Raw genomic sequence first — 25,904 nt, 5'->3', positions numbered from 1 at the left:
CAATACGTCATTAAAAAAATCTGACGTTACAACGTTACACTGCAATCGATGGTTTCAAACCCAGGAACAAATGAAATCTGACGTTTTGCCTTTGAATTACGTAATCTTACGCATTTGAAAACTAGACAGTGCCAGGGTATTACTGATTTATGACATTATAATCGATGACATAATGAAAACTAAAATTTGAATTTCTCAATAATGGTTTATCCAATTGTCTTCAAACGTTCACCAAAGATGCATCTCACTAAAGTCGATCATTAAAAAAAAATGTTTCCAAATTTTGATGATGTCAGCAGAAATTAGTAAAAAACGAAAAATCATTTTTTTTTGCTGACGTTATCAGAATTTCGACTTTAGTAGGATACATCTTTTTGGTGAAAGTTTGAAGACAATTGAAAAAACTATCCTTGAGAAATTCAATTTTTAGTTTTGATGACGTCATTGATTACCAGAATCAATTGATATCCAATCCACCAATGGGTCATCGAATTTTTAGAGTTTAGAGTTTGCTTTCTTTCGCTTTTAAAACACTATATACAATGAATAAAAACACGACCCTTGGTAACGCACGCACATTCCCGCACATTTGCGGGCGTGTGCGGGCCGAACCATTCTAAGTCAAAATTTCGCCCGCAAACGCCCGCACATATGTAATCTTGAATCTTCTTGTGTTTCTCTGCACAATTAAGAGTGCTCAATACATAAGTAGAGCTTGATACATAAAGATTAAGAAACGTTGTATTTCTTTTCAATACTTAAAGTTTCTTGCTTTCGCATTCATCAGTTGATTAGAAATAACTATCAAAACAAAATTCCACGTTTATTTAAAAAATTCAATACAGCGTCTTCATATAAAAAAATTGACGTCAATCTTTAGAATCGAAGTTTTCAAGTAGGTGTTTGTTTATGTGCCGGCATTTTGAGATAAGTTCAGATCTAGAGTTCAGTAAATTGTCTTTACGCAAAGATATTTCAAATTTTTCATTCAAACAAAGGTCACATTTCAGGCTGCTTCTGTTGAATCTTTATATAAAGGTTGGAAATTGGAAAAAATTAGCTATGGATTGTAAGAGACAAAAAAACCTACTGCCAGAAATTGTTCATATTTTCTGACTTTCAACCAATAATCAACACCAACCTATCCTATGATGACCTATAGCAGTTCCAAGCTTAAAAAAATGGTAAAAGTTGATGGAAAGTCCTAGAAATAAATACCTAAAAGGCTGGGTAGTATTTTTGCTTCTTTCAGCGAAACTTCCCTTCTGTTGTTCCTCTGGCCTTTCCCTTGTCAATGAAAATTTTCTTCTGACGCGAAGAAAATCCCCAAAATGGAGTCTGTGAATTCCCCGAAATTTGTCTCGATTTATTTTCAAATGGAGAAGAAAGTCTTGTACTAATCAAGACTAACTAAAAAAGACCCTGGGTCTATGAGCTAGAAGAAAACAACAACAATAATGGCAGCTTCCAACATGACGGCAAAAAATGAAAGTGAAAAAATGGACGTGAAGAGAAAGAACTCGAAGATTATCAAATTGAAGAAAGATTCTGTTTCAGAAAGCGATGAAGAATCAGAAGATGATTTTTTTGACCGTGAGAAGATTAAAAAGAAGTTCATGTCTGCTTGGATGAATGTAAAGTATGGTAAGACACACCTTTAACTATGTTTATTTTTTATGTTCAAACGGTGGCGGTGGAACTGGTGGAGTTCAAAAAAGATCTTCACACAACAAATCACTAATGTCAAATCATGGAGCTACTGAGAATAACCAGGCGTAACCAATCGAAGGTAATCGAATTCGATTTTTAATCGAATTCATCGAAACTAATCGAAGATTAATCGTTTCGATTAGTCTTCGATTATCGAAGTTATCGAATGCTTATCGAATTAATCGAAATTTCCAATGTTTTTCTCAATTAATTCGATTAATTCGATTACCTTCGATTAATGTTCGATTATCTTTCGATTACTTTCGATTATCGTTCGATTACTTTCAATTACCTTCGATTACCTTGATAAACTTGACCGCCGAATTGCGATTTTGATTGTGTCATTTAATTGCGTGAATGTGCGGGCCATGCGATCTTCAGTTCACTCTACCTCTGATCGAATCAAATCTATCCTCAAATCTATTGATTGAGCTTAAAGCCTGAAGGACTAGAGTGGAATCTTCAATATTTTCCAGCAAGAATATATATGAAGCGTTTAAGATATCCCGCACGAAACTACGAAGTCAGAATTAACCGAGAATAAGGCTTTAACGAGAACCGAGACAAAGCCGTGAAAAGACCGGGAAGAAGGCTGTAAAGGAAACCGAGACGAACGGCAGCATTAACAGGTCAGACGTGATATTAAAGCTTGCAACTACCGAGAATTAACCGATAATTTTTAATGAGTAAAAACCGATCATAAATGAGAATTAGTGAGAGAAACCGATCCTTAACCGGCAATTACCGAGCACTCGTGAGAATAGCTTTCCGTGGCAGTAGTCAGCACTAGTCAGCATTAGGCCTGCCGAAGGCTTGTTTAAAGCTTGCTAATAGCAAGAACAAACCGTGCGGCAAGCATGGAACTTTCATAACGTGCATACCGATCCTTAACGAGAAAAAGCCGATAATTATTAAGCAACGTAATTTTGTCAAAAAGTTTCAATATTTTCTTTTATTCTCTTTTCGGCCTTCGTAATATTGGCACAGCAATTATCGTAATAAAAATATTTGTTTTTAAAAATTTTTTAAATACAATATATACACTTAATAAAGACACGTAAGCGTCGAAATATCGTCGAAAGAAAAATGTGTTTTGTTTTTTGAATATACACTCCCTATACACTAGAAGAAATCGATACCGCACAAGCACTTAAAGTTAATACACCCTTATAACATGGCATGGCATTGGCCATTAAAATAATACATTTTAACTAGGATAAAATTTCCTTCAATCAAATAAAGTTTAAGTATAAAGTCTGTTTTCAACTCAAAATACTGCAAGTGATACCTGTAAAAATCTCTATTGTATTCAAATAAAATTGATAAAAGGTACTAAAAGTTCAAATCACTGACCAGGTGAGATTGCGAGCAGAAAAACTAAAGAAGCATGAAGAGCTAGATCTGAATCTCTGATTTTTTTGGGCAAGAAAAAGTGAAGCTATTTTTTTTTCTTTAGTAAAATATTCTATTTCCAATATAATAGCAGTCTTTTTTAAGACCACCTGCCAGCTGCCCATGGTAAATGATATCAGAAACTGGCTTCTTTTTTTGGCGCAAATGATTCAAATCTAGCCTTTCAGGCGTAAAACATTATTTATAAATTATTGCGAAGAATTAAATGAAATAATTTTTTTCAATCTCGTTCTTCTTGCTTTTTTTGCAGCAGATATCTGCTGCTCAAACACGTCTGTCATCTCCCCGTAGGCCATGCCCACAACTTTAGGATTGTCTTTGTGTTCGTCGCAAAACTTCCCAACGAACGCTGAATAATCAAAATGAGAAAATATATGAAAAGCATGAAGGATCTAGCACGCTTAGGCTTGATTAAAAGCAACATTCGAGACCTGAGCTTGCTGAACAGCTTTCCAATAAGGTTTCTTAATTATTTCCCAAGAAAATGGAAGCCTGGAAAGCCTAATCAACTTATCTAGCAACTTCAACCCTAATTTGAGTGAATCCTTAGCGTCTCTAGCCCTAAGGCTGGAAAATTAAAATAAAAACAAATACTCTTGAAGACAACTCCAAATTATTTAACCATGTTTTAGAAAAGAATTAGCACCTCGGATGTTCCCGCATTTTTCCACATCGAGTGGCTTGACTCCAGTGTTACGTTTGTCAGTGGCTTTAGATGTAGAAAGCTCTTCTTGGGTAAACACCATTTTCACCAAACCGTTAAGGAGAGTCCGTTGGGGTTTTTCTGCCAGCAATGCTTCCTTTTTCAGGTTGAACAGTTTTACCTTTGGGACGAGCAAGGCCTCATCTTTCAACAAAGGTATCATTGTTAATGGAGGTGCCTGAAAGAATGTCCACAAATTGATTATGAAATCGTATGTGTTTAATTTATATGATCCATAATCATTGGTTGAATTTAACATGTAAAATCACAAAACAAGTTGTTAAAATTAAGTTTTGTTTACAAACATCAGAGCTAGTGGGACAGAGTTGGATTTGGGTCATCTAAAGCCATGTAATTTACAAATAAAAGGCAGTTTTTAAATTCTTCTCGGACAAAAATGTAATAAAGTCTTTCTCTTAAAATTGTTATCACACATACTATCAATCACTCACATTTTTCTTTGAGACATTTTTTGTTGAAACTCGTTTCTTTTTTGTTGTTGTTTTTTCCATTTCATTTTTTTTTATCTTCTTCTTTGGTTCTTCCTTTAAAATCAAAGAAATACCATAAATCATACAAAGATATTTTCAGTAATTTTAGCAGAATTTGATTTCACAATGTCAAACTGCATCATTTGAGGCGTGCGATCGCACGCGCATGGCCCACACATGCCTTAAAAATTTAAGACGTGCGATAAATAGCACGCCTAAAAAACCAATCTTTAATTGAGGTGTGCGATTGTCACTGTTTTAGCTAAATACTTAACTTTTTAGAACTTACTTCTTCTAGCATAATTTCTAATTCTATAGTTTCCATCGGTTCATCATCCTCAGTAGAATCCATAGCTTCGTAGCGTTTTTGTTTGTTTCTTTTTGGCCGATCAGTTACTTTAAGGCTTTCAACCCCTTTTATGTGTAAGCATTGCTTGTCCGCAGCAGACTTTGTTTCTTTAAAAAAAAGTATGAAAATGAGACATCTCTATATAGAAATGATCCTTAATCAAGTTACTATTTGGTGCTTATGTGTAGTGGGTGAATAAACAGGGTTAAGGTACTCTAGAAAAATATTAACAAGTCCTATTGGTCTTGCTAAAAACCTCTAAAAATGAATATTTTTTAAACAAATTTTCCTCCTTATGGAAGTTTGTGTCTTGAAGAAATGGTACAAAATCAAAGTGTACGTTTAGTGTTTGCAAGAATTTATACAGAAGTAAAGTAGTAATATTACCATGTGACGATTCGACATAGCCCTCATACACTGTCCCTTTATGATTGAAAAAAGTTTTTCCACCATGAAGGATGATAAGGTTGATCTTCTTCATCACCTCAACAATCGACAACTCCAAATCAACTTGATCTTTCTTTTCCCAAACAACCACAACAAATGCCATTCTAGAGAGTATAAAGATCTAAAGTCAAGCACTCCAAGTATTTATGGCCCCAGCAGTTTTTGTGAATGCGTGAATGGGCTTTATTTTTACTTGCGTGAATGGGTTAAAATGCGTGAATGTGTGAATCTAAAACCTTTGCGTGAACAGGTTGCTCTCCGCGATAAACAAGAAGGAATGAAAACTTAGGGATGGTTAATCTAAATCAGTCAGGAAAAGGGGTGGGTGAATCTTGATTTTTCTCAATTTTATCAGTTTTTCAATCATTTTGATGTTCAGTTCGTTTAGGGCTTCAATACATTCAGTAAGCCTTCACTATAACTGTTCTTATAAAAAAGTTCCAGAAAACGCAAATTGTGACTATTGCCTGCCTTGAGTTGAGCTTGACTGTGTTTCCTGAAAATTTGTTCAAGTTTCATTTCCAGCAGAGAAAACTTGACATTACTTAAGTATTCCCAACTTTTTCAGTGTTTTTGCTTGAATTTGCTAAGGAGATATTCCTTAGATCATTCACCAGATCTTAGACCATGGCAAAAACTTGCCGATGTTTATCATCAAAAGCCTTGTTAATAGGTAAAATTTACTTACTTGTTTAATTTATTTATTTACTTGCAAGTTATAGTTCCGTTCAGTTTGAGCTGGTTTGAGCAAAAGGAAGGTAAAGTTTTCCCGCGTTTTCAAAAGAGGTTTTCTTAAAGGCTGATTTACATTTACATTTACATCTGGTAGAGTGATCGGTAACTTTCGAAGTCATTATTTTCATTACGTCGTGAGAGCGGGGTCTTGAATAGATCTAGACTGTGCTATTAATTCTCTCGGAATTGAGGCTTTTATTTCAATATTGGTTCCAAGCTACTCAATCGCGGTCCGTAAATAAATCTTGTTGCGATAATTGGAATTATTTGACGGATTATCCTTTATATTCATCATTGACACAATCATGGATAGCTTTGATACTGTTTGTGATCTTGACATGGATGAAGGCTCACTCCAGATTCAAGAAAGTTCTCTAGATTTACAGCTCGTTGATATATCTGATGAACCTTTACCATTCAAAGTAGTGAAGAGTGCAGATATTGTTGTTGAACCAAAGTCGCAAAATCTTGCAGATACTAATGATGGAATGGCAACTCTTTCTCGAGAAATAGACCACACACCTACCACGATCGAGGATAGTCATAATGAGCAACATTCCTCATCATTATTATCATCTATGGAATTAGATGAAGGTTTGTATGATTCTTTGTGTATAACCCCTTGCCTTTCTGCCTTTATATATATACCCCCCTTTTTTAAGGCTGTACGAATGCTCCTTCTCCCAGGTCAAACTTATGTCATATGAGAGGAATTAAGAACCTCCAGCTCTGGGTCATTCTAATAGATACTGAGAACAACTCTGCCTATTAAAATCACCGACATTCAGGCGCACTTGTCAGGAAACCCCCACACCATACAGTCAGGCACATCCTAGGCTAGGCTGGCAAATGAACGGGGTATTTTTCACTTGTGATTGGTGGCAAATGCAAGGGGTCGAAAACAAAAGTGATGTAATAGCGCTGAATACCCCACACAATTGAACCGGGTTTGAAATATATTTTGCTTCATTTTGAAGAACTGCATGGATGAAATATTTTTTCCAAGGGTCAATTTATTTTTCTTCGAAGATTGAAGAAACTTTTAACAAAAAAAATAAAGTTCCCGGCTTTCTACCTTTTTTCCCGTTTTCAGTTTGAAGTTCATTTTTATTCATTTTCACACTTTTAGCCTGAGACGTCCTATCTCACGAAAACCCCATGCAAATGCTCACCCCGTTCATTTGCCAGGATGCGCCTGACTGCCATATTAAGGCGTTGTGTGAGGCGCAATCAATTATTGAGTGTTTTCAAAATTCAACCTTAGTTTAGTACCCACGGGCTTATCTAGACAAAAATGTTCCAGATATAATTTTTCAGTCAACGAAAATACAACATGAACTTGAATCTCTATTTTTTCAGGTGCTGCAGACGTGCATCTGGAAGAACCAACAAATGAAATATCTGATGACGGGTTCAATATTTTTCAAGCTTTTGAAGTTAATTTCGACGATACCAAACAAGAACACTACTTAAATGATATTGAAGGTGATGAGACTGATTTGTATGATTTAAATGAAGACTTCGTCTCCGAAATAACTATTGAAGATATTATTGGTCAAGAACCTTCACCAGTGGCTGATAGGAGCGAAAGTTTATTCGGAGAAGATGGCCCACTTTATGAAGGCAGCAGTATAACTATAGCCGGAGCCATGGTTCTGATTCTCTCCTACAGTATCAGGTTTTCCCTTTCCGGTGAAGCTATGGCCCACCTTCTTTTATTGATACACACACTAATGCCAATGGGAACGAAAATACCAAAAACTTTACACTTATTCCAGAAATTCTTTAGTCGATTAAAGAGCCCAATGATCTGCCATGCTTTCTGCTCCTCATGTTACCAAAAATTAACTTCAAAAGTTGCGAAAACTTGTGAACATTGCTCAAAAGATTTTTCGTCTTCATCATCGAAAAGTTACTTGATTGAATTTCCAATACTTTTTCAGTTGAAAAACTTTTTCAAAAGAGTTGGCTTTTTTACACTACTTCAACATAGATTCACACGAAATAAGAAACATAGAGATGCAATCGAGGACATTTATGATGGCTCATTATACCAAAACAACTGGTCTAAAGGTTGCCATTTGTCAAACCCTAATAACATTTCATTTACATGGAACACCGATGGCGTTCCATTGTTTAAGTCCTCAAAAATATCTCTCTGGCCTATTTATTTGGTACTTAACGAGTTACCTCCCGATTTACGATATAAGAGTGAAAATATGATTTTTGCAGGCATCTGGTACAGTTGTGAAAAGCCTATTACCTGGATCTTTCTTGAGTATTTTGCTAAGGAGCTAAAAGAGTTGGAAAAAGGTGTTGTGGTAACTAACGATTCCGACGAAAATCTTTTGGTGAAATGCTTTCTTCTTGTCGGAACCTTTGATCTCCCGGCAAAATCACTCATTTGTGCTTGTACTCAATTTAACGGGCTATATGGTTGTAACAAATGTCTACAAACAGGGAAAAGTGTAAAAGTTTCAGCAAGAGGATCAGTTTGGACCTACCCTTACGATGATTCCAACCCCAATGGCCCCGGACGTGATCATAGTGGTGTCAAATCTGATGCTCTGGCAGGATTTCAACAGGGAAAACCTGTCAATGGAATGAAATATCCCACCTGGCTGCACAATCTTCAGTCATACGATCTTGTGAAAAGTGTTGGTATTGACTACATGCACGGTTTGGCATTAGGTGTCATGAAGCTTTTACTAAAACTTTGGTTTTCGAAACAATTTAAGAATGAAAAATTTTCTGTTCATGATCAAATTGAAACCTTTGATAAACGTTTGGATTCGATAAAGCCACCCAGTGAAATTTCCCGACTACCGAGGTCTTATTCGAAATTTTGTAAAGATTGGAAAGCTGCTGAATTTGCGAATTTTCTTTTGTTATTTGGAATCCCAACTCTGATCGGAATTTTACCAAGCACTTATTTGCAACATTTTTCATTGTTAAGTCACGCTGTATATACACTTCTGAGCTCTTCAATCCTACCAAAACAAATCGACGATGCTGAAAAAATGTTGTTCAAATTTTGCAGCGAATTTGCAAAGTTGTACGACGATCGGTTCCAATTAACAAATATCCATCAGTTAGTCCACTTATGTGACGATGTTCGTGAGCTTGGTCCTCTTTGGACTCATTCTTGCTTTCCTTTTGAAGACAAAAATAGATTTATTCTGAAGCTGATCCATGGATCACAAAAAGTTGAGTTTCAGATTGCATCAGCTGTTAATCTCGTTCATTTATTACCTGAAATTGTGGAAAAAAGTATTTCAAACGACCCCTTTCTTTTGGATTTATACCTGTCATTAAATAACCAGAAACCTGTCTCTGCCAATAAACAGCGAATATCGGAAGATATCTATGTCATGGGGCGTGTAGAGAAAAAGCAAATGTCTCATGAAATTTATGATTCACTTATTGATTATCTTGGATACAGTCCAGCACAAGGAGATGTTTTAGAATTTAATAGACTATCTAAAAACGATAAGCGATTCCATTCTTCTTCGTACACAAGGGTTTTTCGACGTGATTCAACAGTCGTTTCATTTTTGAGAAACGGTCAACGTAGTTATGGAAGAGTTAAGCTGTATTTCCAATTTAGTGAAAACGCATTATCTCATACGCTGGCTCTTGTACAACCTTTTACCATCATAAAAGATGATTCACAATTGGTCATTGTAAGTTCTGAAGAAGTAAAGAGTCAGTGTGTTCCAGTTTCTTCGATTATTAACAAACTATTTTTTATTGAACATGAAAATGGTATTCATTTCTTAGTATACTTGCCAAGAGACTATGGATATTTATAGGGTATGTTTATATTGGTTTCTTTAGGGATAGGATTTGTCTATTTTTTGTAAATGTTCTGTTTGGCAGAAAAAGATAGCTTACAAATTTACAATTGGTTTAATTAAGGGTGATTTGTTAAATGATTGTAAAGACATTCAACTATAGATTTTCCACTTCCATCCTTTCAGAGGAATAAATAACTTATAATAAATTTGGCATAAAGAATTGTGTTCGGACCCCCTCGTTTATTCGGAACTTAAGAGTAATAGAAAAATGGGAATACTGTAGTTTCATGAAAATTTTAGCTAGACTACAATTATATTTCTATTTGTATGTGGTGCATATTGTATATTATATATATATACGCTTATAAGCATATGGAGGCTCAGATTTGCAGATTTCATAAGCATAACATAAACATAAGCATATATGCCAGCCTGATATATTTTTCAAGTATCTTCTCGTACATACACTTGCTTTTTTTTGTACATATATTTGTTCATTTTACAGTAGCTTTGTACATATACATCCAGGATGTTGTGTTTTTAAAAGAATTGTTCTTAAGTTTTAAATTTTCAGATTTCTGCTTCTAAAGTTTCGTAAACTTCAATTCAAAATGTACTGTAAGCATATAAGGGGGGGTTTCAGGGGTCTTAAAAACCGTCATACCGACAAAAATTTGGGTCAAATACCGTAATACCGTCGATAAAGGAAGCCTAATTACCTAATTACCGATCCCGGTAGAGAATGAAATACCGTAATCCCGTCGTTTTTTTCTGGAAATCGTGACCTTTGAGAGAGAAATTTTTGATTTTCGTGATTTTGGGACCCTTTCAGAGACTAACTTTTGAATTTGTACCCCTTTGAGAGACTTTTGAGGAATGAGAAAAGGTACCCTTATGGCTCGCACATACCCGGCACCCATTTTGACTAAGTACCCCCCCCCCCGGGGGCCCTTGCAAATATCAAAAATTTATTCAAACTTCGGTATTAAGTTATGTGCGTGATTTACTCTCGAGTGCCCTAGTGAAAACTCCTCGCTTCTTGTTAATTTTCAATTTCCCACCACTTGGACCTTATTGGACTCCCTTTTTATTATTTTATGAAAAATAGCACACGCAACTCTTCCGTTTGAAAATTACGTTTCAAGTTTTTCGTTTCGTTTAGGCCAAATAATGAATGCCTATTTTAGGAGCTACCTTAAAGGAAGAAATTTTGGCGGATTTGGCGGATTTGACTGAAATCCGCCAAATTAAGTTCCCGCCAAAATTTCTTTTTTCCGCCATCCGCCAAATTAAATTCCCGCCAAATTAAACATTTTGAAAATATGATTTCTTTTAAGGTATTTTTGCTATTTTTCGCTGTTTTGATGCCATCTTAAGGTTGAATTTTTAAGCGACCGCCAAATTTGTTTTTTTCGTCCATCCGCCAAATTAAATTCCCTCTGAAAAAGCTTTTTTGGTCATCCGCCAAATTAAATTGCCGCCAAAATTTCTTCCTTTAAGGTAGTTTCGCGAATGACCCTTATCTGATATTCCGATGGCTACTTGGCGGCCCCCCCCCCACGCTAAAGATCTAAAGGGAGCGGGCTTATCTGGTACTCGATGTAGAAATTTTCTTCCGACACGCTAAAGCTCTGAAGGTCGGGAAAATTTTAACATCTGGAACCTTTGGGTTACCATTTTTCATTTTTCTGTAAGGTGTCCAGGCAGCAGAGGTTTTCATGCTAAATTCAGTCGGGTGCAAGGTACCGATAGTCAAGCAAAAAGTGTAAGGACAGCTAGACACGACTGTGATGCGGTACATCAAACGATGACTACTATAGGTCTCCGATGGTGATATTGGCCCGCTCCTTCAGAGCTTTAGCGTGGGCGGCCGCCAATACACCATCAGAATATCAGCAGATAAAGAACGGGCCGATTTTTTATCGGAGAGTAGTGCCCAGATGTTGAAAAATTTCCCGACCTTTTCAAAGCTTTAGTGTGTCAGAAGAAAATTTAACCATCTGGCTGGGTATAAGAATGACCCCTAGATTCGTGATATTTGTCGTTCTTTCTAGAAATTCGTCGTTATCTTTTTAGATGATCAGGAAACATTAGATGTTAGATTACCACTCTCTACGCGAAATCAATTGCCAATTCTACCTGGGGTTTTGTAGAGGTCTGAGATTCAGACTATCAAAACACGCGAATTTTCGCAAATGGTCTGACTCGCGAAATTTTCTGGACGCAAAATTTTCACATTTGTTTTTTTCAACTTTTTTTTTTGAAAATATTTTTTTGTATTTTTTCAACCTTTATGGGAACGGCAAAACTTAACCGAGAAATAACCGAGACATACCAATACTTCGTACGTCTAAGAATGGTTTCATTTTAGAATATTTTTCCAGCAAAAATTATTAACGAGAAATACCAAGACATACCGATATTTTTTGTACGTCTAATCTTTTTCACTAGCCGAGAATATTTCCAGCTAAGTAATGGTTCGTACAAGCTTTAGCGCGAGAAACCTTAATGAGAATAACCAAGGCTGTACCGATATTTCGTTATCACTAAGCTTTCATGTTCTTGGTTAAAATGTCGTATTGGTAAGATCTCATCAATTCTCGCTTAAAAGTTTCGAATATCGGTTAAATCTGATCAGAAAAAGCCGTTTTCTAGCTTGGTAGTTTTGTGCGGGATGTGCCGTATTTAAGGCAATGGATTGAATCTATCGTTTTCTTTGTTTTTGAGCGGCACGTTTTTTTTAATCCTAGCGATAGATCAACTTCGTTCCCGTGTATCCCAGGCTTTATTTTCGTTACTGGTGGACGGACACCGTTTAATTTGGCGCTTTTGTTAAAACCACTCAGGATAACGCATTTTGGATGAGAATAAAATGCCTTCAACAGGTCACTTTTGGCTTTGAGAGCTCCGTTTTTAAATCTGCCCCGGCAGACAAAATAATCATAAAAAGCATTTAGATTTGAGCCCCGGAGAAGAAAACAATCGATGGACAAACCAAATAGATAGAAAGTTTAGAATACTGTAACTGTGTAAGGCGGGATGAATCGGATAGAATTGGAAGGTTATGGGCCAATTGTATCTTTCAGACGAAACTAGGGTTAATATAAAACCGTAGAACTTGACGAATAGGGTCTAATTCGCGAGTGCAGAAAATTTCATTTTCAAAAGTTTCTTCTACGAGGAACAATCTTCAATCGAATACAAGAAAATCGAGTCACTTGTTTCGGGGTGAAGTGGATAGCATGAAGGGGCGTAATTCGTAACAAACAAACACTCTATATTTTTTGGTTAAGCAATACCATTTTTCAAAAATTACAAGTGTCATAAAAGTGTAATACCTACGGGATATCTATTTGGGTAGTACGTTTAGTATCATTGATATTAAAATTTTAATTAGTGTGCGCTATTAAAAGTGTATGGTTGAATTCACGATAGAAAGTGCGATGTAAGAAAATGAAACGGTTCAGAAAGGTCTGACTACATTAGCTAAATCCAAGTTGTTTTTTTTAATTTGACGCTTGCGTTTCGTTCCAGAGGAAAATGAAAAGGGTGAAGTAAATAAATGAATAAAAAAGAAGAGCATTAGAAAAACTGGACCACTTACGAAAATCAAATTTTCATCAAAGCATCGATCGATAGAGTCATCAAACACATGTTGTATGGTCGTTATATTCCGCGGTTACGAAAGATAGCATTGAATCTAAAAGCAGAAAACTATCACACCCAGCAGGTGCGTATTTCTTTTTTACCTCAGAAGAATCTAGCACAGGCCGGGTTAGGTTAATAGAAAATTCGCCCGAAAAAACCCAGTGTACATATCCCGTTGTTTTATGGGCGTTATAAATGAACGTTGTTTTGACGTTTAGCATCCATTAAATACCCCTGTCTCAAGTATCACTCGACTGCTACTAATGCCCCGTGAAAAGCTAACTTTTTTCCAGTTTCGTAGTGATACTGGGTGTGATAGCTGAGCCGATAAAAAGAGTAGAGAAATTAACCCGATCATCGTATATTTTTGTTTTCCCGTTATTTCAGGTTGTACTGAACAATCTCAGATACTTGAGAGACGGGAGAAGATTATCAATAACGCTCTGGTTGACTCTAAGATTTATCGACAAAATGATAAGAGAAAACGTATGATACACCCCTGTATCAGTGAACGGATCGTCCCGATGGAAACCAGTGAAAAAAAATACAAAAAATGACCTAATTCACTTGTTCACTGCCAAGCCATTTTCAGAAATTTGACCTCATTGAATTTCATCGAAAGTTTGACTTTCAGAGGCTCCGGTGACCTTCGTTCTGCTTTAAGTGCCTACAATTCACCTACCGATCGACGCAGAATTTAAAGAAGATTCCAACAATGCAAAAACGAAGCAAGCAAAAGTATTTGAATCAAAGGTTATGGCCCTATTGGAGTACTGTCGGTATTTTGACACCTCTACTACAACTAGGTCAACCCAGTGAAAATCGTAAAAAAAAATTATTAATGAATTCTAGGAACAATGCTTAAAAGTGAATTTTCCGTACTCCGGCGAGAAAAGTTCAAAATTCTCATCCCAGTGAGTTTTTTTGCTCACAAATACAGACCCGGTGGGTGTGACGTTTTACTTGTTTCATAGCCACTACGATGGTCGATTTCAAAACTTAACTGAGTCACTGAGACAGGGGTATTATGGTGGCACTTTAATGAATGCAGAACCAGCGTGGAATCGCCATGAACACAAAGACATGAGACAGAATTAATTTTATATGGTATTGAATGCTCAGATGCATAGTATACTTGTAGTTGGCAGCAAACTTTTTAGGCCCTTACTTGGAAAATGTACTTTTTATTCTTTTCTTAGCGAAAGAAAATACTTTATAACACCGTCTCTCTCAGTGCCCGGTGAGAATTTTTATGCCCTTTGGAAAAATGAAGGACAACGAAACGGTAAGGAATATAGAAAATAAATATTTTTCAGTTCGAGATTGAGTTCTTGAATGTCTGGGCTTCTCACCGGGCCGATGTTTATTTCAATTGTTCCACTAGGAAGGGGCTCCACCATGTCTACTTTCTACCCTTTTTTCAATTTCGCTTGCAGAAATATTTGTACCCCTGTCTCAGAGATGACTTAAGCCAGGGGATGTGAGACCCCCGAGAGAATGAACAGCATATGAACGAACGGGAAATTATGTCTTCATATTGTACCCTGTCTCATTATCAAGCCTGTAGCTTTAGAAATAATCCCTTTCGTCAAAATATATTTCCTAGGGAGGACGAGAGACCGCGACGTCCGTTTCTTTAATAAATGTTCTTACCCTTCCACTTTTCTTCTTCAAAGTAGTAATACATAAATTTAACTCCTAAATTATCACTATACAAAATATACAAAGACATTGTATTCACATGAACAATGATTGACTATTAATATTGAACATTTATTCCTAGCTACTCTGAACACTAACAAGCCTCTTGGGATAGTGTTGTAGTAATTAAAAATGACATGATGACGGCATTTGATATTTTTCAATTATTTAACAATTAACTCCTTTTTCATTTCTCCGTTCCATATCACTTTACAACGCCTTCATCTTGGGCTGCAAATAGGCGATTCGCGTTTTAAAACGTAAACAATTTTCTGTCCTAACTTTAGAATGAAAATACGAAGAATAGACATTGTTTTTCGTTTAGTGAATCAAAGATTGTATAGTATACAACTGGCTTTCGTAGAACACAATGGAATTTCCAATCACGGTCGCTTCATTATTAGTGACTACGTCATTATTTCTTATTCGCCATTTCAAAAAAAAGGCCGAAAATCAGAAGGTCTAGATTCTTCAAGTCAACTTCCGAAGAACATGTTCCAGATCTTCGAAGCCATATTTTTCCGATAGCTTGATCGATCGACGAACGGGATCTAAAAACAGAATGGAAAAAGACATCGTCAGTGAAGTATGAGAGGCGGTTAAACAAATTATGCGATTCACCCCGGTTATGTGATTCACCTCGTCTAAGCAAAAATATCATTTAAAAATCGAAGTCTAGTAATCAAATTAATCGACGGCTAATCAAAGTAATCGAAGTCAAGTAATCGAATTTATCGAAACCTAACCGAAGTAATCGAAGATATTCGAAGCTTATTGAATCTAATCGAATTAATCGAAATTTCCAACCTTTTTTGAATCTCAATTAGTTCGATTAGTCTTCGATGAGTTCGACTAATCGAAGTCTAATCGCTTCGATTAGTTTCGATTAAATTCGATGATTTCGGTAATCGAATTTTTCGATTAGTTACGCCTGGGAATAACTTAAGGAGCTTGGAATGAATTCTTTGCACCCTTATACTTGGAGCATCCCAGAAGGTTTAGTTCCAAATATTTTCAAATATTGAAACAGAGACAAGGTGGGCATCTTCATCACCTACCACCGTGAGTGGTCCTTCCAACCGCCCTGCCTAATTCCGACACCCCAAATAACTGTTATGAAAAAAAAAGTTCTATGTTTACAAACATTCCTTCTCCAAGTTGAACGATAAACGATAAACTATTGCATTAACTTGAAACAAAACATCTAACAAGATGGCTATAATGTCAAGATGTCAAATCAAATGTCATCAAAAAAGTGTGAGTTGTAAATATAATTACCTCTATTATTCCGAATTTGTTGCTTGTGTTTAAAAAGTTAACAATTTATGTAATGAAAAATTATGTTTGGTATAAGAGGCACAATTATTGTAATTTGGTTCAAAAAAATCAATTGTTATCAAATCTCTCAGTTTAGTTTCGACACTTTGGTATCTTCATTGCGTAACAGCAAAAGGTTTGTTTTTATTTTAGTTTGTATCTTGAAAGACCCCATCGGATTTAGGCAGGGCTGTCAACTCTATGCATCCATTTGTATGCAGGGACCTCAATTGTTCAAGTCCTTAGCCAAAGATTTGGGAATCTTATAAAATGTAAAAAAGACAACTTCAAAACAAAACTTAATTGGGCCATTCCAGAAAACTTTTGTTACACATGCATCGGAAATGTTGACACAACACATGTGTACTGTGTACATGTACATTGACATAAGTAATCCCTGAGAGAAGTTTATATCGAAATCTACAACAAAAACGACAGTGGTCTCTTCTACTGATTGCTTCCCAGCGCTCCTTCGCAGCTGTTTAACAAACTTCCACTAATGAGGTTGCCACATTTCAAACGGTCCTTCTTTTTGGCACCCATGGCCTCTCAGTGCCTTGCACAACGGGTGGCTGTAAAATCCCACTTTTCATATATTTGTCTCAATTCGTGATCTGTGGCTTAGGTTTTTCTCATCTTCAATTTACTGAAGAAAACGGGAATTTGACGCGAGAGTTAGATTGTCAACAAAGTGCCGTAAAAAATCATTGAATAAAAGAAGATCTTAAAATCTTAAATATTTTCATTTTGAACAATAGGTGCTAAAAGTGAAACATACAGTAGAAAAGTTTCATTTTTCATTGTTTTTTTTTAAATGGGGGATTTGGAAAATTTTCTATGTTTAGTTTTTTGCACAAACCCCTGTAACTATCGGCGAGCATCCCGTTGCTAAGATGTTTGCCTTGAAATCGAAAATGAAACCACTCAAAACGAAAGTAAAATCGGCTCATATACTTGAAATCCTGTAATCTTGATATACAAGTTTAAGTCTATACTGATTGCAGACATGTTACTGGTCTTGACGAGATGAGTGAATGCCATACCATTTTTTAACTCTTTTAGATAAGAAAAATCAGATTGGGATTTGCTGAAATTTCAACCCTTACAGTGCATTTATCAAAAGTAAGGGTGGCATTTCTGTCATCTTGAAAAAAGACCCTTGACCCCCACACATACATACCTGTCAGTCAATCTGCCTGACTGCCCAGGAATCAGCTGTTTTAAAAATTGGCTATTTGATTGCGTTTGACAATTGAACGGAACTTATTCGATTGTGCTCGATAATATATACTCAATTGATTCGACTGCAATTTTTGTTCAAAGTTATTCAATTGACACTGCCTTGTTATGTGTCTTCAAGCATATAGTTCTTGCAAGAATTGATCCACAACACATAACCTTTGTTAAATCCACAAGTCCAGAAGTACAAATGGAACAGCAGAGAAATTTCATGTCTAAAATTGAGTTTGAGACAATTTCGGAGGTTCATTGGGCATTGTTTTAAGGTGTTCATCCAGTGCATTTTTGAATTTATACACTGGAAAATCTTTCAAGTTTCAAATTTTCTGTTTGACATTTCATTGAACAGCACACATTCGTCCTAATCACGGATGGTTTTTGGATTTGAAATCATCAATGATGTTTAGGTATTATGCTTTCTAATATTTTCCAAGTATATGATTCGATAGCGTTCTTACTGAGCGGTATTCCTAAAATGGGATGATGAGGGGTTGATAAAAGAGAGAGCATAGTATGAACTGAGTAACTAGTGAAAGTTTGTAATATCCAGAAAAATTGATGTTTTGCTTTTTCAATAGCTGTTTCAATCAGTATCTTTGACAATAAATGGACACTAGAACTCCCAAAATAATCTTTACAATTTTATAATGGCAGACTTTGGCAAATTTCTGACCCAAATTTTTACTCATTTTTCGCTTTAGTGCGAATCAAAGACCCCCCTGGGGAAGGCTGGATTTTTTTCCTAGGAGGTTAAAAATTGCGCAAAATGTCTTACAATAGATTAAATTTTCACAAAAAAATACTACACTTTGAATTTTTTGACTTTTCCATTTGACGATCTACCCTATTGGTGATATTTGTATCAATGTCTCCAATGAGGATCAGGAAAATCAGGGGTTCAAGTACACTTCCTGTTGGTTTGATTTCTCACCATTTGTTGTCTGTCTATCAAGAAGGGTTCTATCCACATCCAGTTAAAGATTTTACCACACAGATTTTTCCAAGCATTTTAAGCTGGGATTGTTTTTTCAATTAAGATTGAGTTTCTCATATACCAGAAGGATATCTGCTCGCCAAAGCTGCGCATTGATGAATTTGGGGGTCTGGGAGTAGATCCAGTGCAAAGCCCTGGTGGGTTTAGAGGGTGAAACCCCCTAAAAAATGTTTGAATATCTACATAATGTAGATGATTGGTCAGCCTAAGCTGAGCATTCAAATAGGTAAAATTTTCCAGTTCCATCATCATCATAAGACGGCAAAAAAAAACAAACTTTCTTCCGATCGGGTTAACTTTTTGGGTACTTTTAGCGTACGTTGTTTTTACAGATCATAATGTGCTCACTTTGATTTCTCAACTTTCTTCCGATCGGGTTAACTTTTTGGGTACTTTTAGCGTACGTTGTTTTAACAGATCATAATGTAATGTGGTGTTTCAAGATGGCGGCTCAAGCGATAGTCAGATGTGATAAAAGTCAGTGTTGTACCAAAGTATTTCCAGTATAAATCTGTTGCAAGCTTCAATTTCTGTCATTTATTTTTTAACTCGGCAAATCAAACACATGATTTTCATCAAGGGGACTCTTTTTCTATATCTTTTGAAGCTTTAAAGCCGTTTGCTCAAGTTTTTGTTTATGTTGAATTTTCTGATACTTTTTATTGCTGCTTTTTATTAGTTTTTGCAATAAAAACATATTTTTCTTGTTTGCCTCTAGGTGGGATTGATGGTGTTATGATGTTATTGGAATTTGATAAAGTTTACAAAAGTACAGAGCTACTGTCTAAATTTGATAAAGACTGGATGCAATTGTGCTTTTTTTGACTAAAAGGCGAATCGCAAAAAAATTGTTTGGTTCCCGTCATTTCTACTTTAAAAAGTGGGGGTCGTTCGGTCATTCGGTTGAAAATACTATTTTCTTTTAAGAAGCAGCTACATCTTTTAAAGGGAATCCGTCGTGTGGACTGATCCGAATTAAGAAATTGAGAAACCTTGGATAAACTGGTTTTCGGTTTACTCTCCATTAGCATGTGGCTCGCTACTTCGATTTGAAAACTTGTAAACACAGAGCATGCAGAGGTCGACAGTGGAAATCCAGCAAAGCAGCGGAAAAGCTTTCCGACTCTCCAACTCTACCTGCTGACCGTAAATCAGGGTCGGTCAGATGACGGGAACCAATGATGACATCACATCTCCTATTATTGGACTTGCAAAATTATGACAAATGGTCTTTGAATTTGATCAATTATATTAATATTAATATATACAGTTCTTGTTGAAATTGATCAAACTATTTTTCAGCGTGTACGGACGACAATTGTGTTTTTCTACCTTTCCTAACTTGGCGCACGTTTTGACCGAATAATGAATGGAATGAATGGCAATAACAGTTTATACATATCTCTTATCAGACTTGCAGAAAGCGGACTGCAGAAAGTTATGAAAAATGGTTTCTAGAATTTAATGAATTATATCGCCAAGTTACACAACAACAGATCCATCTGGTCTTCATTTAACATTGTTTTAAAGTTTAAAAAACACTGCCAGTGCTTGGCACAGAAGAGAGGACTACTTTGCTGCCTTGTTGAATTTATTTATTATGGTCGTGTGTTTATTCCGCTAAGCGGTAAGGCGATCGCCCAAATTCATAGACCAATCAAAAGGGAGTTTAAAAGCAAAAGGGGGGAAATGAGCTTACCCGCATAGTTATAATTTTAAGTTTTGCTTTCGATTATCATTTGCGACTAAACTACAAAATTTATTTACGCAGACTGGATGCAAATTATGTTTTTCTGACCTTGCCAAATTTTGGCTTTGACTGACTAGCAGTCAGTTTTTACGTACCTCATTGCCCTTGCAGACAACGATAAATGGTTTCTGTAATTTGACCAAGTCTACCAAAATACAGTTCCTGTTGAAATGTTATAAATATGAACTACGTTTTGTAAAGTTTTTGATTGCAAATTGTGTTTTTCTGGAGTTTGCGCTTTGTGACTTAAAGTTTGTAGCTTGTTAGTTTAAAGTGAAATTGGAGTTTTATCAAGTAAAACAAAAAGTACAGTTTCTGACGTTTTGGCAATTTTCTTATTTATTTCTAGTATAACACTTTGGTCAGATATGGATATTGTCTACATCGAACAGAAAAAATGTATCATAACTGACTGGAATGAAATTATCAAAAAGTTTAATTACACTATGTTTCTCTTTTATTTTATAGTAATGAACTATAGCTTAATTGTTTGATGTCATAAAAACAGTGCTACAATGCTAAAGAGAAGTATACTTTGAATTTCTCGTGGGGGGGAGGTGTGAAGGAGCTCTCAGGCTTGTTATCAAATGTTTCACATTTTGTACATTACAGTATTCAACATTTTTAGTCTACTCTGTTTCAGTACATCTCTTACATCTGTTAACCCACTTATTAAAGCTATCTAGCTAAGCTCTATTGGCTGACCTTCCAGCCTTGGCTGGTTTATTTAAGTTAATTTTGGTTGTAAACAAATAAAGTTAAATTCTTAAATTCTTAATTCTTAAATTCTAGAAAATATTTTTACTATTTTGGATTGAGTTTCAAAAACTCATTCTTAGATTGAGTATAAATTTGGCCAGTATACAGACATAAAAAGTGCTTAGAAAAATCCCTTTTACCAGTATATTCCAAGCTCTTTAAATTTTGAAATTTATGTTATTTTCTTTAAATTGAAAACTTCTGCTTACCCAACAAACATTTTGAAACACGTTCCATAATTTTTACTAATTACAAAGTTTTGATTATTTATTATCAATTATATATATCTACTATTATCACTATAATTATTATTTCTATTTTTTCAGGATTCAATGTCCAAATATCCAAACCGTCATTCAATGATCAGAATCCTGTTTGGCTTTTGGGGCGATGCTACCATATCAAAAATACAGGTTTGTCTTCTGTCTGCTGGTATTTTATTTATATTTGAAGTTTAAAGGCGCCAGATCACTTTCAAGCAGCCATCACAGGAAAAATTGAGTAAATCACCCGGATGTGAAAAGTCCATTTTGTACCTGGGAATGTGAATGATTTTTCCACCCGGTTAAATTTCCTGCATGGTCTAAGGTGTGAAATTTTCGTTTCCCATCCGAGTGATCTGTTCTTTTTTTTCCTGTTTGTATTGCAAAAGTACAATTCATGATATGCACCACTGCAATGTCTTCTGACATTACGTCACAGAACCAATAGCTCATTGGTTGGAAGTGACGTAAAATCAGTCAATACGTCACTTTCAACCAATCAGCTATTGGGTGGAACGGAAGACATTGCAAAGGTACAATATTCGGCTACAGTGCACAACTGGGTTCAATCCCTTGCTGGGTTCAATCTATTGCTGGGTCATATCAAAGGATTTATACTCAGTACAAAATTGTACTTGATGCCTCTCTGTCTAATCCTCATCAATTAAGGGAAGGATCAGGGGTTATCAGCCAGGTTAACTCTTTGGTGGGAAACGCTAAAGCTTAGTTAAAATGTTAAAATGAAAATTGTACCTTTTTACACATGATCAGGGATCTTGAGATCAACACACTTAAATCAACTTTTAATAAATTCAACGTTGATAAAATCTACTGAGAAAATTTCCTATAATTTCTCATAATTTCCGATAATTCCTCATAATTTCCGATAATTTCTGATAATTTCGGATAATTCCTCATAATTTCTGTGATGATTTTAATTTTTTGACAGACACTGAAGATGACGGTAGAGTGGTGAAAGACGAACATAAAGTTTTGAGTCTGGATCAATTCTTTGAAGATTTCTCATCTCTTGTTTGGTTGACGTATCGTAAGAAATTTGAAACATTAGCAAAATCGAACTTGACTTCTGATGGTGGATGGGGCTGTATGTTAAGAAGTGGACAAATGCTGTTGGCGAATGCTATTCTAATTCACATGTTACGAGAAGGTTTGTTAAAGTCTCCATTGAGTATAATTATGTGTTTATGCATTTTGTACTTTTGAGGACGGTGAAATGACTGTGAATAATAGCCCGCAGTTTTGGGACGAGATGGAGTTTTTACAAGCTCTTATTTGATTTGGTTGGTCGTTAACCAGTAATAAAACAATTTTGTTACTTTTTCTAAAGAACGCGTCATTTTTATTACTTCAAATGACCAATTATTAAAGTATCTTATAAAAACTTCATTTCATCTGGCAGTTTTGACTTGCAAAGTTGGAGATGGTAAAAGCGCTAATTTATCATCGTCCTTAGTTGATAAGGATTTAGACATATCAAAAGCTAGTCGTCTCCGTCGCTGAAAACTCAGATAAAGTTGCAAATATTTCAACCCGGGAGGTAGTTTCTCAATCCGGCCAACCAAAATATTGTGATGGATTAAAGTTCTTTTAATAAGTGGTACGCAAATGTTACCACTATTCAATATGGGCGTTAAGTACACCGAGTAAATTCAATGTACATAAAATACAATTCACACAGTTTACATAAAAGGTGCGCGAAAATTAACGCTGTTAAGTTGGATGGATATAAACATTAAAATGTTCACTTTAACATAGTTATTCAATTATTTTGCAGGTTGGAGAACATCACAAAGAGCAACTTCATACGAGAAGAATTATATTTACAGGATGGTAAGACATTATTTTTGATAAGCTCATCTTTTTTTCCAATTCATTGTTTCAGTTCAATTGTTATTTCATGACAATGATCTTTTCTTGTCATTGCTTTTTGAGACTACACGCGTTTTTTATAAGAGTGATGTTTTTCCATTTCATTATGAATATTCTTAAAGATAATATTTGGGGGTAGAAGGAAGCGATAGAAAGGGTGGCACCTCCATGCTGAATCAGATAGATAAAAGCCATTTCTTTACACAACGATAACCTCCAAGTAAATGAAAGATCGAAAGTTGTTTCGAGATGTGACCTCACATTCTATTGCTTTATTTGTAAAAACAAAAAAAAGCAAAGTTGATTTCGAAGAAATTTACAATCGAATGTTTTGATCTAAAATACAGAAAACGTTTTATTTATTATAAATAGAGCTATTTACGCTACTGCGAGAAACAAGGTTACAGGAAAGATCAGACGATAAAGAAGAAGACTAGAAGAACGAATTTGTGGTCAAGCAAAAAGAAGCCCTAAGAAGTTTTGGAAGCATATCCGGAACTCAATGAAGACCAAAACGGGAATTTCCCCTCTTCTCCTTGATCCAAATGATAAATCATCACTTCGTTTTACTGATGAGGATAAAGCTGACATCCTACAGGATCAGTTTTGCAGTGTTTTTACGAATGAACCTGCTGGATCACGACCTGAGTTTCCATCACGAACAGACACAGATGTAGCATTCGATCTAACAATCGACATGATCAAAAAGGAACTAAAAGATTTGAATCCTAATAAATTGCTAGGACCTAATGAGATTCACCCTGTCATGCTGAAAAAGCTGGCCTTTTACATAGCCGGTCCTTTACATACTATCATGGCCAAGTCCTTCGTAGAAAGTAAACTACCTGATGATTGGAAGACTGCGCACATGTGTCCCCGATCTACAAGAAAGGAAAAAGAACCTTGCAGAGAATTACAGGCCCGTTAGTTTAACATCAGTTGCGTGTAGAGTTGAAGAAATAAATAACGCTGAAGATGCAATTAGACTTCAGCACGATATTGAGGCAATGGAAAAGTGGTCTGGTGACTGGTTGTTGAAATTCCATCCTGACAAGTGCCACGTGTTGACACTAGGGAAATTCTGGAACATTCAACATGCATATCCTTACGAGATCGCTGGCTCTGTCCTAGAACATGTTGATCAAGAGAAGGATCTTGGAGTGATTATTGATATTATTGATAGTGAATTGAATTTCGAAGAACACATCTACACCAAGATCAAGAAGGCTAACTCGATCGTTGGATTGATTAACAGAAGCTTCGACTTCATTTCTCTCGAGATGCTCCGCACACTTTTCATTGCATTTGTGAGACCTTACCTTGAGAACGCGCAAGCTGTTTGGTCTCCACGGCTGATCAAACACTCTGATGCAATTGAAAGTGTCCAACGTAGGGCCACAAGACTTGTCGGTGGTTATAGAAACCATTCATATGAAGAACGTTTACAAGTCATGAACCTACCCAGCCTCAAGATCCGGCGTAAAATCGGGGACATGGTGGAAGTATATAAACATCTTAATGTCTATGATAAATCTTCCCTATGTCAGAAACTCGTTCTTCGAAATCGACCTCAACGTAAGCACAATCTCGAATTAAAGAGGAATTTCGCTGAAGACGGCATTAGAGGATACCTAACGAATTCACTTTACTATAGGAGCATTGATACTTGGAACAGTTTGGCAACCAATGTTGTAAATGCACCGTCCGTAGGGAAATTCAAACTAGAATTGACAAACGAATGGAATGATAAGATCTATAAATTGTAAAGATGTAAGATTGTTTCATAGAGGTCAATAGACCTGAGAAATACACTTCTATAAATTAGATATTACATATGCATAAAAATATTCGAAAGAGTATCAATAAAGGTTCTTTTGTGTGAGAAATATGTTTCAATTATCATTTCAAAAACTTTTTCTTATCTTGTCGCACTTGTTTTTACACACGCATGCACACACTTGTGCCAGGCTAGTGCACATGCCAGAGCGTTTATGAAATATTTCCGACTCAGCATCGTCGGACCTTTCCATCAAAAGAAAACCTTTAACTTCTTGGGAAAAATCATCGTAAAAATATTCTTAAAGGTTTTCTACGGGAATAAAAGGAGCTTATTTTATATAAGGAGCTCTTTTGTCCTAATTCTGTTGTATTAGCCTCCTTTTCAAAAATTTTCCACCCAGGACATTTTTATTCCAACCGTGTATGCGGATCTTGCCAAAGGATTCGGAACGCGCGTTTGAGCGCGCTGTGCGCGCAAATATTGACGTAACAACATTCTTAACACGTAATGAAAAGATGACAAAATATTGACGTAACAACATTCAATAAACGTCTTTTTTCTGTACAGTAGTCCATTGTTATACTTATGCATTATTTTCTTCTTGTGTTTCTCTGCACAATTAAGAGTGCTCAATACATAAGTAGAGCTTGATACATAAAGATTAAGAAACGTTGTATTTCTTTTCAATACTTAAAGTAAGGCGTAAGGCAATTACTTTTTTATTTTCTGGTTTACGGACATTTTGAGGAAAAGTTTTGGACAGGAGGATGGAAAAAAAAATGAAAATAAAATTAATGGTTTAAACTTTTTTTATTTTCTTTTTAAAAATCTGAAATCGGAGGAAATAATAAAATAAAATTTTGTGAAATGGTATCGATTTTTAGATTTAAAGACAAAAGAATAAAGTGCAAGGTGTTG

At 35.7% G+C, this 25,904-nt stretch overlaps 2 protein-coding genes across 3 annotated transcripts in view; one reads left to right on the top strand and one right to left on the bottom strand.

Moving 5' to 3' along the window:
* The window catches only part of LOC136806345 (ATP-dependent Clp protease proteolytic subunit-like), a 284,569-nt gene that overhangs the window by 14,608 nt on the left and 244,057 nt on the right, over positions 1–25,904 (bottom strand). The window lies entirely within an intron of this gene.
* LOC136806377 (cysteine protease atg-4.2-like) lies at positions 1,449–24,134 on the top strand. The gene is made up of 5 exons (XM_067062938.1): positions 1,449–1,644; positions 21,380–21,466; positions 22,266–22,484; positions 23,112–23,167; positions 23,784–24,134. The coding sequence occupies exons 1-5, from the start codon at positions 1,458–1,460 to the stop codon at positions 24,132–24,134; spliced, it is 900 nt and encodes a 299-aa protein (XP_066919039.1). The 5' UTR covers positions 1,449–1,457.

Source organism: Clytia hemisphaerica, unplaced genomic scaffold (assembly GCF_902728285.1).
Source record: "Clytia hemisphaerica strain Z4C2 unplaced genomic scaffold, Clytia hemisphaerica genome assembly, whole genome shotgun sequence".
NCBI classification, from domain to species: Eukaryota; Metazoa; Cnidaria; class Hydrozoa; order Leptothecata; family Clytiidae; genus Clytia; species Clytia hemisphaerica.
This window is presented reverse-complemented; position numbering and strand designations above follow the sequence as displayed.

Excerpts from the sequence above, each read along its gene's own strand:
- LOC136806377 (XM_067062938.1), top strand. The coding sequence starts at position 1,458 with ATGGCAGCTTCCAACATGACGGCAAAAAATGAAAGTGAAAAAATGGAC. Across the intron at positions 1,645-21,379 it reads TTGGATGAATGTAAAGTATG|GATTCAATGTCCAAATATCC; the intron begins GTAAGACACACC and ends CTATTTTTTCAG. Across the intron at positions 22,485-23,111 it reads AATTCACATGTTACGAGAAG|GTTGGAGAACATCACAAAGA; the intron begins GTTTGTTAAAGT and ends ATTATTTTGCAG.